We start from the raw sequence: 12,138 nt of genomic DNA, 5'->3' as shown, positions 1-12,138 counted from the left end.
GCAGCTGCCGGCCTCCACCACAGCCAGAGCAACGCAGGATCCTTAACCCACTGGGCGAGGCCAGGGATCAAACCTGCGTCCTCATGGATACCAGCTGGGCTCATTACCGCTGAGCCACAATAAGACCTTCCGGTTTTAATATGTTAATTCTTCCTGAGCCAACCAAGGTCAAGAACTGCTGGTGGAAGATGAGAGAAGGCCCCTCTAGGAGGGCTTTGAGGGCCAAGGACGTGACTTTGGGTGATTCATGCAACCTGTGTCGGGCTGGGCTGTGGGCACAGTGAGATCACATGCGACATGTCCTTCCTGGGAGCAAAGGGAGCGAGTGCTGGTTACTGCAATCTTAGTGACACCTGCCACCTGCTTCCTCGGTTCCGCTGTGGAGTCACCAAAATAAACCGCACTCGCCTCAAAGCGCTGCTTCCTACCACTGCCTGGCGTGTCACTGCAGATCCGTGCACACGCACACAAACACACATGTCACACAAACACACACGTCTTACTTCAGGCGGCTACACAGTGTCCACCTCACGTTAGCAATTTCAAAACCCGCCCTGTCATCGACACAGCGCGTGTCGGGTTTGAACTAACCGAATCCACCTGGGGAGACAGAGGATTGGTAGCAAAGATGCCACTTTCCCGAGTCCGAGGTCATCGTCGCCTGTGGGATTAAATCAGAGCAGGGCTTCAGACTGAAAGAACAGCGCTATTTTTTTCCTGCTCGAGCTGGAACAGAAAGGCCACGCATCTGAAGCACTGGAATTGATTTTCTGCTGCAGGGAAATGCGGGCGGGATGTTTTCCAGGAGCCCTGGGTCCAGCGGGAGGAGGTGACCTCTTCCGGGTCTCGGTCGCCGTCACGTGACGCTCGGTCCGGTCCGAGAAGCTCAGCCGGGGGGCTGGTGAGACCCTCGGGGTCCTCAGCGCATCACCCCCGCGAGGCCAGGGACGGCCCTGACACCTGCTCTCCGCCGGCCTCTTGTCTTCGACAAGGCCGCGGTTTTCACCCGAGGGTCCCGTCCCATTTCGGTCACTGGAATAAGTACTTCCTCAGGTTCCCACGGGACCTCCCTGGGGAGGCGCCTCCGGTAACGACGGTGGCAAAACTGCAGGTCCTTCCACCCGCAGGGCTGTCTGGGGCCTTCTCCTCCTCGGGGCTCGGAGGCAGCCCCCACGGCCATCCCCGCAGGTCTGAGGTCAGCCCTGCTTCACCGAGGGGCAAAGAGAAGCACAGAGAGGTCGCACGCGTTTCCCAAACGACCCAGCCAGCGAGAGGCGGGTTTAAACCGTGTGCTTTCAGCTAAGAGCACATTGTGTGCGTATTAAAACAGAATATTCGTGACACGCCCCAAACGGTCTCCCCACACGGAGGACCCAGCCCCCCTCGATGTCAGCAGGTGCAGGATGTGACTACAGGCTGCACAGGTGCCCCTTTGCTACCAGTTACTCGCGCTCACCGACTGGCCCATGCGGTGGTACTGACAGCCCAGAGGACAGCATCTTATCCGTCCCTGTCCCCTGTCAATCTACACCCCGCCTCCCGTGAACTGCAATGGAAAACTGGGGGATCCTGGGGAGGTGCCTGCGGACAGCGCCCTGAAGAGATATTCTTTTTTCTTTTCCTTTTCACGGCTGCGCCTGCAGCATATCCAAGATCTCAGGCCAGGGGTCAAAAGTGGAGCTGAGGCTGAGGCCTGTGCACAGCCACAGTAACGCAAGATCTGAGCTGTATCTGTGACCTATGCTGCAGCTTGTGGCAACGTCAGATCCTTAACCCACCGAGTGAGGCCAGGGATGGAACCCTCAGCCTCACGGAGACAACACGGAGTCCTTAACCCCCTGAGTCACCATGAGAACGCCTCTCTTTCCTCCCAAGTGTGTGAAAGTTAGTAGCCGACATGGGACACCAGCAATCAAAGGCTTCTAATCAAAAGACAACTTGAAGCCAAACGACCTGGGTTTGGATCCCGGCTCCTCCGTACACTAGATTTAGCAGCTGCATATCCTTGGGGAAATGACGGGTCTCTGCTCCATCTTTATTACAGACCCAGTTGGAAACCATCCGCCTTCTGCAGGGCTGAAGCCTGCTCCTCTCCCTCCCTCCCTGCGTCTGGATCGACTTAATTCCTGAACGGAAGGAAGTCAGTCATCCAGCCTGACTTCTCCCCGTTGGCTTTTCACAGTGAGGCTCACCTGCCCACCCAGAGACCTGATCCAACCCTCTTCACATTTGCAGGGTACCCTTCAGCTAGAGTAACGCACTTCAAAGTTGTTCTCATGCACCTGGGTAAAGACACAGCCCAGAGTTGCTCTTTCTGGTTTTTAGAGGGAAGCTCTACAAACTGTAGCATGTGCTGAGTTAGTCGTGCTTAACCAACTGTAAATAGAAACAGGTAAATGGACTTGACCCAGGCTTCCCCTTTGTCTCCTTCAAAAGCTCCTGGACGCAAAGGTGCATCGGCAGCAGGTGTCGTTTTATAGGCAGCATTGCTGCGGAGACCAGAAGGGTTAAGGCTAAGGTCAGACGTGGCTCCTGGGTGACCACGCCACCCTATCCCGGGTGAGCCACGGCAGGTGCAGTCTGCGCCCTCTGCTGTGTTACAGGCGAGGAGGACGCGCCCAGACCAGGCAGAACCAGGTGGGGGTCTGGCCTGCGGTAAGTGCCCAGGAACTGCGGGTATTCCAGTGTATTAACATGTAGATAGTCGATAATGGACTCGGTTAGAAAAGCATTGTAATGCTTCCTGCCTCCACCTCTCTCTCCAGGGCACCTGCAAACGTTGTGTGCCTAACACGCACACCAGGTAAATCTTGTGTTATGTCACGAAACCATGAACAATCATCCTCAAAGAATATTTAAGGTTACTCCCTACCCTTTTTAAAACACACGAGACTTTCTCAGGCTAAGTTCAACGCGCATAATAAATGCTTAGCAAAAAAAAGGAACATTCACTGACAGCTCACTGCTGCAGCATCTCCTGTGACAGGTGCGCTCCGGGGAGCACTGACAAGGTCAAAGACACGGTGAGTCAGACTTTCTCTTCGTGCACACGAGGTCAGAAACAGGTCGCAGGCGCTGAGTCAAACGGCTCTTTGCTCTCGGCTTAGAATTCAAAACCTGACCTCTGAGAATGTTATTATGGAGCCACAGTCACTGTCATCATGAGTCAATGTGCAAGGAGATCAGGAATAACTTCTTTGGATTTCGGAGCCCCACCCTTCTGGGGCTAAACCCATAAAAGCTGTTTCAAAGTCAGTGGAGGATAAGCAATTAAGGACCATATCTTACTTTCATTACATCTCAATTCCCATGAACATAAACTCCATTTATTCCCCAGAAGTAATGTTAGTGTCACTTAAACATTTTTGAAATAAAACTTGAAAAACGGCCAGGAAAAAGAAAAAATAAATCATAGGAAGAACCAGCAAGAAAAAAGGAACCTTTCGTGATGGAGATTTTTTTTTTCCTCCTGACTGTGGGGAGGGCGCCATCTAGTGGAAATTCTACATCAATGCGCTCTTCTTGCCGCTGCTCAAAAATGTTTATAGACCTAGAGACCTGTTTCCTGTTGTTTAAATAATCTATCCAGGAAGATTCTATGCAAAGTGTTATAAATATTATCTTCATGCAGTTAAGCTATGGGAGCTGGTGGCTGTATCTGTACCATTTCTATTCTATAAGCAAGAGTGCTATCTGCTTGTTCTAGATTCTGTTCTAATTTTACAAACAAGACTTGTAGGTACATTTAAAGCTAAAACAAACCTCCAAAAATTTTTATGTGAGACTTTGAAGACATTTACTTCCAAAACAGAGTCAAATTTAAAAATAAACACTTTTTGGAGTTTTGATTACAACTGCATTAATTACAAAAATAGTTTTTTTTCTTTGGCATTCTAAACACACAGGGACATATGATAAATACTGCACACACCTTCAGCTCCCAATTCCTGTTTCAGGGTTTTTTTAAATGTAGATAATGAGTTGGTGGTGATAAAAAAGAGGAAAGACGCATTTGAAGGAGGCAGGCTTGCAATTTTGTAATGTTTGCTTAAAGACTAACACACTTCATCAGCACTTCAAGACAAGTGCCTTACGGAATAAGTATTGAAGAAGCACAGGACGTTCAGCTGGTAATAAAGGTGCTATTCGTCCTGTTTATTAGGTGTGTCAATATCACTTTAAAATCAGATACGTAGGTGTGAGGATAATATTGTGTCTATAAACCAACACTATCTATGGTGTTCTCCATCACCTGTGGGGCATTTCAAGGAGGAAACTCAGCAGGATAAACATTTGTGAAAGGTTAGACAGCTAACAAGTTCAGCTTTGCCCTACTGATTGTCAACAAGCCAGTTTCTCCCCAATTGGGGTACTTACTACATGTAAGTAACGCAACAAAGATCATACCCCAACCCAAATTCAAATATCACACATACAAGCTCCTCAAGACTGACCGGCATCACGAAAGTCAGAAAACTCACCAACACCCTAACTGCTGAAAGACCCGCATAACACACATCACAAAAACACTGGATGTATCATGCCTTAGAACTTGCAAAACAACTTGTTTCATTATTAAAGAATATTTTGTCTGCGGAATTCTCATAGTACAAATGTTCCAGCGGATTAGTTTATGAATCCGGAGTGCTGGTGGACATTTTTACTGAGGAATGCTGTTTTGTGCCCATTAGATATTTATAATTCATTTTAATAAAATAACGTCTTTGTTCAAGGGACTTGAATTATTCATGATTTTGCAGAGGTCTTTCCTGTTGGAGCGTCTCACAAAGCAACTCCTGACATTTGACTTACTAAACAGCCTAAATGGTTCCAAACTCTCTTGTGCAAAGAGAAACGGATGTTAGAGCTGAGGCCCATAAAGAAACGCTTGTTTCCCCCACACACTCTCACGCTTCAAAAGATGGGTCCCAGCCACAGAGCGAGATGCTGCACTGTTTCTCTGCAGGGCGGGTGAGATGGTGGCCTTTTGTTCTTCAGTGGCGCTGCGTGCGCCATGCCAAACACACGCACACACGCGCGTGCACACGCACACACACACACACACACACCCCTCTAAACCAATGGTCTGCGAACGGCTTGGAGCTGCAGCGGGTGGAGAAGATGAGGCAGGCCAGAATTCGAGATTTTTCTTCCTCACAGCCAAGCCCGAACACCCTCTCAGTGGTTCCCAGCCTGGTGGGCTTCCTCCCAGGAGAGATGGTCAAGGAGGAAAAACGGAAAGTGAATTCCAAGCAGTGGGTTTCCTCCAAACCGCTGCTGTCCAATAGGTCCACCTGCTCTTCACGGCTCGGGCTCCATCTCCTCCGTGATGAAACCAGAGGACTGGCTACAAGCCATTTCCAGTGCTCCGGTAGCTCAGAATTTCTGTTTCTTCATCCTGTGGGGGCTATCTTGCTGTGATATTAGTGTTTTCTTTTTCTTCTGAATTTCTTTGTTGAGGGGAGGGTGACGCTCCCTCGGAAAGAGTCATGGTTTTGATAAGGCCCCCTTACCCTCCTCACTGCTTCTCTCCAACCTGACACGATAGACGGTGTCTCGACGGTTGGACGTAATATTTTCAAAGAAACTGGATGAGAGTTGTGCATAATGTAACAGTAAAATAGAACACGGCCCACCCATCCCTCCCCAGCGCCACACCCATCACGCACCCGCCCACAGCGGCAGCCACCCACCGAGGTTGTCCCGTCCCTACAGGCCTAGGGTTGAGCTCCCTGAGACCCATCGCCCCCGGAAACCCCCTTCGCCCAGCTTTGCCCTTGGCCTCTGCACCTCACTGCCCCTCACTCTCCACTTCAACTCTCAAACAGCCTGATTGGTCCTGGGGCCATGCCCCCCTCCCCAAGCATCCTTTACTCTTCCTCAGAAGAGTTCTCATAAAATTGCAAACACTCGCACCATTCTTCTCGAATCCAAGAACAAACAGTCAAGAGATGCCTGAAGCCAACCCCCACCTCTTTCAGAGTCTAGCTCCTCCCGCCTTGACCACGAACTCGCTGCTGTGTTTGGACCCAGCTCCCTCTCCCTCCCCTCTCTCACCCTCTTCTCCTCTGAGTGGGGGTTACTCTCCTTATGGGTTCCTTCTCATCCTACCCAGATGGGGACCCGTCCTCGGGCACAGACACACAGGATGAGACAGGGAGCCAACGTTCACCCTCTACAAAGACGGTCCTCAGCTCACCATCTTTGAGACCCACCAGCCCCACGGGCGTCCTGTGATCAAGGCATCCTCATTACACAAGTGCTTTCTGCCTCAGTGCAGAAAACCAGCCTCACAGTTTGTGTGTACTGGTCATAGGTCTTTCTTTTTCGGGCGCACCTGCAGCATACAGAAATTCGCAAGCCGGCGATGGATTCCGAGCCGCATCTGTGACCTACTCCTCAGCTGGAGCCACACCAGACCCTTCGCCTGCTGTGCCACAGTGGGGACTCCCTGTACTGTTCATCTGAAGCCCGTATGTAAGCTCATCTGTTACTAATGAATAAAAATTGCTCAAATAGTAATGTCCTATTATTTCAAAAGACTACCAAAAATTAGGAATGCACAACTAATATTATATCCAAAATACCCCAAAGGAATACAAAAACTCATATATGCACTAATTCTTAATTCTAATTCTGATCTGAACACTAGGAAAACAGAAACATAAGTTAACACACAGACACAGAGCTTGACCTCAACCCTCCAAAAACTTGTACAACCCTGTCACATAGATGGTTCCAACCGAACAGCAAACCAATTATTCTCCTAAAAAGTCACCATTTCTTCTCCGAAAAGCAAGAAAGTTTAAGACTCTGCTAAAATGCAACCACGATGCGAAGGCAGAACTACCAGACAGAAAATAGGTCACCACTTACCGATGGGCACATAAATTATTAAGGTGCAGTCCGTACTTTTCCTCAGCCGATAACCCATCCATCAGCAAGTAGAAGATGAGGAAGTTGCTCTGGCCAAGAGGCTGTGAAACCAGCCTGGATTTCTCTAGCATATACGTATAAATTCTGGCTGGTTGAGAAAAGAAAAGGGACCACGTTAAACGGCATTTTCATCAGTTTCATTTCCACTTATCTACGCATATTCGTTCGAAGAGATAATCATGCAGCTTCTTTCCAAAGCCAGACTTTTTATTTTGTTAAACAAAGTGATAGACTTTGTTTTTAGAGAAATATTTTAGGTCCCGAAAATTTCAGTGGAAAGTATGAGAGTTCTAACATACCCTCTCCCCAGCCACACACAGTTTCCCCTCTTATCCACACCTGGCGTTAGTGTGGTACATTTGTTACAATGCAGGAACCAGCATTGCTACACTGTGATTAACTAAAGTCCTTAATTTCTACTGGGTTCCCCCTTTGCGGTGCCCAGTTGTACCCGGTGGAAAACATTTGCATGTCATGTGTCCACCATGACAGTGTCACAGAGGAAAGTTTCATGGCCCTAAAAATCAGTGGCCCACCTATGCACCCCTCCTCTAACCCCTGGCGATGGATGGGTGACCTTTTCACTGTCTCTACAGTTTTTTGCCTTTTCCTGAAAGTCACAGAGTTGGAATCACACAGCCCTCTTTTCTGACGGGCTTCTTTCCCTTAAAAATATGCATTTAAAGTTGCTTGTTTGTCTCTGTAGCTCATTTTTTGTCAGTGAATACCCTTCCATTGTAGGAAGGTACTGCAGTTTGTTTATCCACTCACCTACACAAAGACGTCTCAGCAGCTTCCATATTTTTTGCAAACAGGAATAAAGCTGCTACAAACATTTGTGTCTACATTATGCATAACTGAAGTTTTCAGCTCCTGTGCAAATGCCAAGGAGTGTGGTTCCCAGATCATGTGGCAAGACTGTGCTCAGCTTTGGAAGAAACTGCCGAGCTGTCTTCCAAAGTGGCTGTGCCGTTTTGCATTCGGCTCAGCAGTAAAGCAGAGTTCCTGTTTCTCCACATCCGCGCCAGCATTCGGTGTTGTCAGTGTTTTGGATTTTAGCCCTTCTAGCAGGTGTGCAGTGGTGGTCCATCCTTGTTTTTATTCGCATTTCTTAGACGATGCATAATGTGGAGCTTATTTTCCATTTGTCTGTCTTCCTTAATGAGAGGTCTGTTCAGACATTTTGTCCATTTTCAAAATTGGAATGTTTGTTTTCTTACTGTTGAGAATTAAGAGTTCTTTGTATATCGTAGACAACAGTTTTTTTAATCACATATGCCTTTTTTGGCGAATGTTTTCTCTCATGGCCCATCCCTTCATTCTCTTTGTGTCTTTTACAGAACAGAAATTTTTAATTTTAATGAAATTTGGCTTACCAATGACTTGTCTTATGGACTGTGCTTTGGCCACTGTATCCAAAAAGTCATTGCCAAACCCACACTCAACTAAAATTTCTCCTATGTTATCTTTTAAAATTTTATAGTTTTGTTTTTACATTTAGATTGATGATCGATTCGGAGCTACTTCAGTGGGATCTTAGTGCCTATATTTGTTTATTTTTTGCATACGGCTGTCCAATCGTTCCAGCAAAATTAATGAAAAGACTACCTTTTCTCCACTGAATTGCCTTTGCTCCTTTGCCAATGATCAGTAACTATGTGTGTGGGATCTATTGCTGTGCTCTCTACTCTCTCCCATTGGTCAGTTTGTCTATTTTTGCATCACTGCCACACTGTCCTGATTACTGCAGCTTTACGATAAGTCTCAAGGTTGAGTAGGGCCAGTCCTCCAATTTTGCCCTTCTTTTTTAGTGGTATGTCGACTCTTTTGGACCTTCTAATGCTCTGCACGAACTTTTTGTCAGTATCCACAAGGCAACCCAGGGATTTTTACTGGGAGCGTTGAATCTATGGATCAAGTTGGAAAGAAGTGACATCTTCACAGTATTGAACCTCCTGTGTTATAAGCCTTGAATAGCTCTCCATTTACATCCTCTTTGATGTCTTTCATCAGCATTTTGCAGGTTTCCTTAAAGAGATCCTGTAAAGGTGTGGCTAGATTTATACGTCAGTTGTGTGTGTGTGCGCTAATGGGAATTTTGTTGTGTCTTTAATTTCAAATTTCAATTGTTCATGGATGGTATATAGGAAAGCAACTGACTTCTGTATAATAACCGTATATCTTGTTTTTTGTCTTTTTATTTAGGGCCATACCAGCAACATATGGAGGTTCCCAGGCTAGGGGTCTAATCGAAGCTACAGCTGCCAGCCTTCACCACAGCCACAGCAACTCGGGATCCGAGAAGAGTCTACACCACAGCTCATGGCAAGGGGGATCCTTAACACACTGAGTGAGGCCAGGAAGCGAACCGGCATCCTCATGGTTACCCTTCAGATTTGTTTCCTCTGAGCCACGATGGGATCGCCCAACTTACGAGCTTGAAGCCTTGCTATATAATTACTGGTTAGCCCAGGAGTTGGTGGTTGTTACTGTCATTCATGATGACTTCTTTGGGACTTTCAACGATCATGTCAGCAACACAGCTTGATTTCTTCCTTCCCAGTAGGCATATTTTTATTCCCTTTGCTTATTACATTAGCTAGGGCTTCAAGTATGATCTTGAAAAGAGGTGTGAGAGGGACATTCTTACCCTGTTCCTGACCCAACATACACTTTTGTGCACAAATATAATCCGAATCAAGACTTGTCTATAACCGAGGCACCAACTTCAGTTTCAGAATTTTCTTAACGTCTCAAAATCGGCAAATACTTATTGCTCTGGTGTATATCAGTGATATTGATTATAAAGTGCTGTTATAGGCACCAGCGAACAGATCGGGTTTTATGGCTGCACCAGTAAGGCCACTGATATGGACAATGGCCTCTCACTGCTGAAAACACTGGAAGAAACTGACTATGGCAAAGGCACATATGATGTGAACTTATGCGGCTACAGTTTAACACAGAGGATGCCACGAAGGTTTCAAGACCGACGCTGACATCACAAAAGGGCGTGAAGGCATAGTGTGTGGAGGAGTGGTCCATACTGACACAGGTACCTTGGACAAGGGGCGGGTCTATAACCACAGGCGCCCACGTGAAGCGTGTCCAGTCACCTGCCTAGTTTACTGTGATTTCACCGGTACCACCAGGGCCCATACCTGATACACATTATTCTGCTCCTCTGCCTTTAAACATTACAAAAGCAAACATCAGCCCCATCACAAATACATGCTGTCGAAATTTTGTTCACCATAAACGGACAACGATGAAAGTATGCAGCGTGGGAATCAAAATCCTGGTTTTCCTTCCGAGATCAGACTGGCAGTTCAGAGCTTACAGCTATGTATCCGGCACGCCGCAAGTGTTAATCAGAACTTACAGCTATAGATTTGACATGCCGAAAACTCTATTGTTTCTGGACTGTTCTTTCTATTTTGAATTGAGGTTTATTCTTATCTTTACGAATGGTCAGTAAACAGTTACGTATTGGAACATTCAACGCAGCTGTGAATCACTCTAGTTTTCCATTTCTGAAGTAAGATTTCACACTCAATAACTTTTTTGGATCAAAAGACAGCAGTTTTACGAAGGCAAATGAGTTATATCCCCCCTCCATTTGAACTATAAACAACATCTCATGTGATGAGTCTGGTGATAATTACTCCAGAGTCCAGCCTCTAAAAGAAAAACAAGTGAGGTCTCTCAATTTTGGCTTCATACAGTGAATCTATTTGAGCAAATGGAACGCTATTCCAGTGCTTTGCTTCTGCAAATTTTTTAAGTGGTCGATTTAGCCAGTCAGCATGATTATCAGTGCTTAAAAAAAATCTCAAAATTAATAAACCTTATTAAGAAATGTTGTCTCATTAGATACCTTCTAGAAAGGCTATCATAAATGCATAAAGAATATACAAAACAGAAATGGACCCACAGACATAAAAAACAAGTTTATGGTCACCAAAGGGAATAGAGGTGCCACATTAGGAGTTTGAGATTAATATACTGTATATAAACTATATAAACAACGAGGACCTACTATATAGCATAGGAAACTATACTGAATATTTTAATAACCTATAATGGAAAAGAATATATATATACACACACATATGTATAACTGAATCACTTTTCTGGACACCTGAAACTAACATGATATTGTACATCAACTATACATCAGTAAATCTTTTTTTAAAGAAAGACTCTTTCAAAATATCCCTTCAGAAAAAAAAATATCCCTTCAGGCGAGAATTTCAAGTTGAGATCTTAATTACTAATTTTTCCCCCTCTTTATCCTTCTTAAGCAAAATGCTGAGAACACTTTTCCATTTATGATAAACAACGTTAACCCTGAAGTAATGAACTGCTCGAGAGGATATTTTGAAAAATCTGTACACGTGGGAATTAAACTGTCATGGTTGTCCCTATTTCTGGCCATCAACTAAAGAACCATCAGGTGACATTGGAGGGCTGAGGGTGACCTTCGGAGATCATGCTGCTGCACTCAGAGGAAGAGACTGACCTCATGCCTGCTTCACTTAAAGCAGCCTTTCGAGCGAATCCCTTCCCACATCACAGAGCGGCTCCAATGCCTTTCATCTTTCAAAAACAGTGTAATTAGTAGTCATCCTAGTTCGCGCACCTCCAGCAGTGAATAAAATTGCTGTGGATGAGTAGAATTCGTAGCAGTAGGACTTAAAAAAATACGTCTCGAAGGAGCTTTTGATGGAAGAAAACACACAACAACCCCCGAAGTTCAAAGTTCCAGGAGACTCTCCTATTCTCCCCAAAGGGGGCAATAAAATGCAGGGCTTTTTGTGGTGTCTGAACTGAGACTGGAATAGGGGAAGGAAAGTACCGGGTTTGGAAGGAAAAAAGGTTTCAGACACATTCCTGCAGTTTCCATGCACAAAAGGAAGGTTTTTCCTAACGAATTCTTGGAATTCTTGACTTCTCAAGACGTGTAAGCTTTAAAAAATGCTTTATGTCAGAAGTCTTCTGGACTGGAAATATACTTGCGACCTTCCACCTTCCCAGAAATCAATGTGAGTGGCCCCAAAAGTTTTGGGATTGCAGAAATATACATGTCTGCCAGTTACATATAACACCATGGACAGTGCAAGTATTTTACAGAGGGAACCAATTTTTGTTCAAGGTGGAAGGAGAAGAAGGAAAAAAAAAAAAATCCCTTTCCTTCAAGAC

General features: G+C 45.8%; 1 protein-coding gene across 9 annotated transcripts in view; it reads right to left on the bottom strand.

Annotated features, from left to right (window-relative positions):
* MYO16 (myosin XVI) overlaps positions 1-12,138 on the bottom strand; it is a 539,824-nt gene that overhangs the window by 236,046 nt on the left and 291,640 nt on the right. For all 9 annotated transcript variants that reach the window (XR_014819944.1, XR_014819945.1, XM_084982290.1 and 6 more), the window contains one exon: positions 6,877-7,024. Coding sequence is in view for 7 of the 9 variants with exons in the window: in XM_084982290.1 (XP_084838416.1) it covers positions 6,877-7,024 (148 nt within the window). In the remaining 2 variants the exon portion in view is untranslated. The remainder of the gene's footprint in view (positions 1-6,876; positions 7,025-12,138) is intronic.

This window comes from Sus scrofa, chromosome 11 (assembly GCF_054392235.1).
Source record: "Sus scrofa isolate SSC_HxYL_T2T_F1_AM1 chromosome 11, Sscrofa_HxYL_maternal_Yorkshire_Landrace_v2.0, whole genome shotgun sequence".
Lineage (NCBI taxonomy): Eukaryota > Metazoa > Chordata > Mammalia > Artiodactyla > Suidae > Sus > Sus scrofa.
This window is presented reverse-complemented; position numbering and strand designations above follow the sequence as displayed.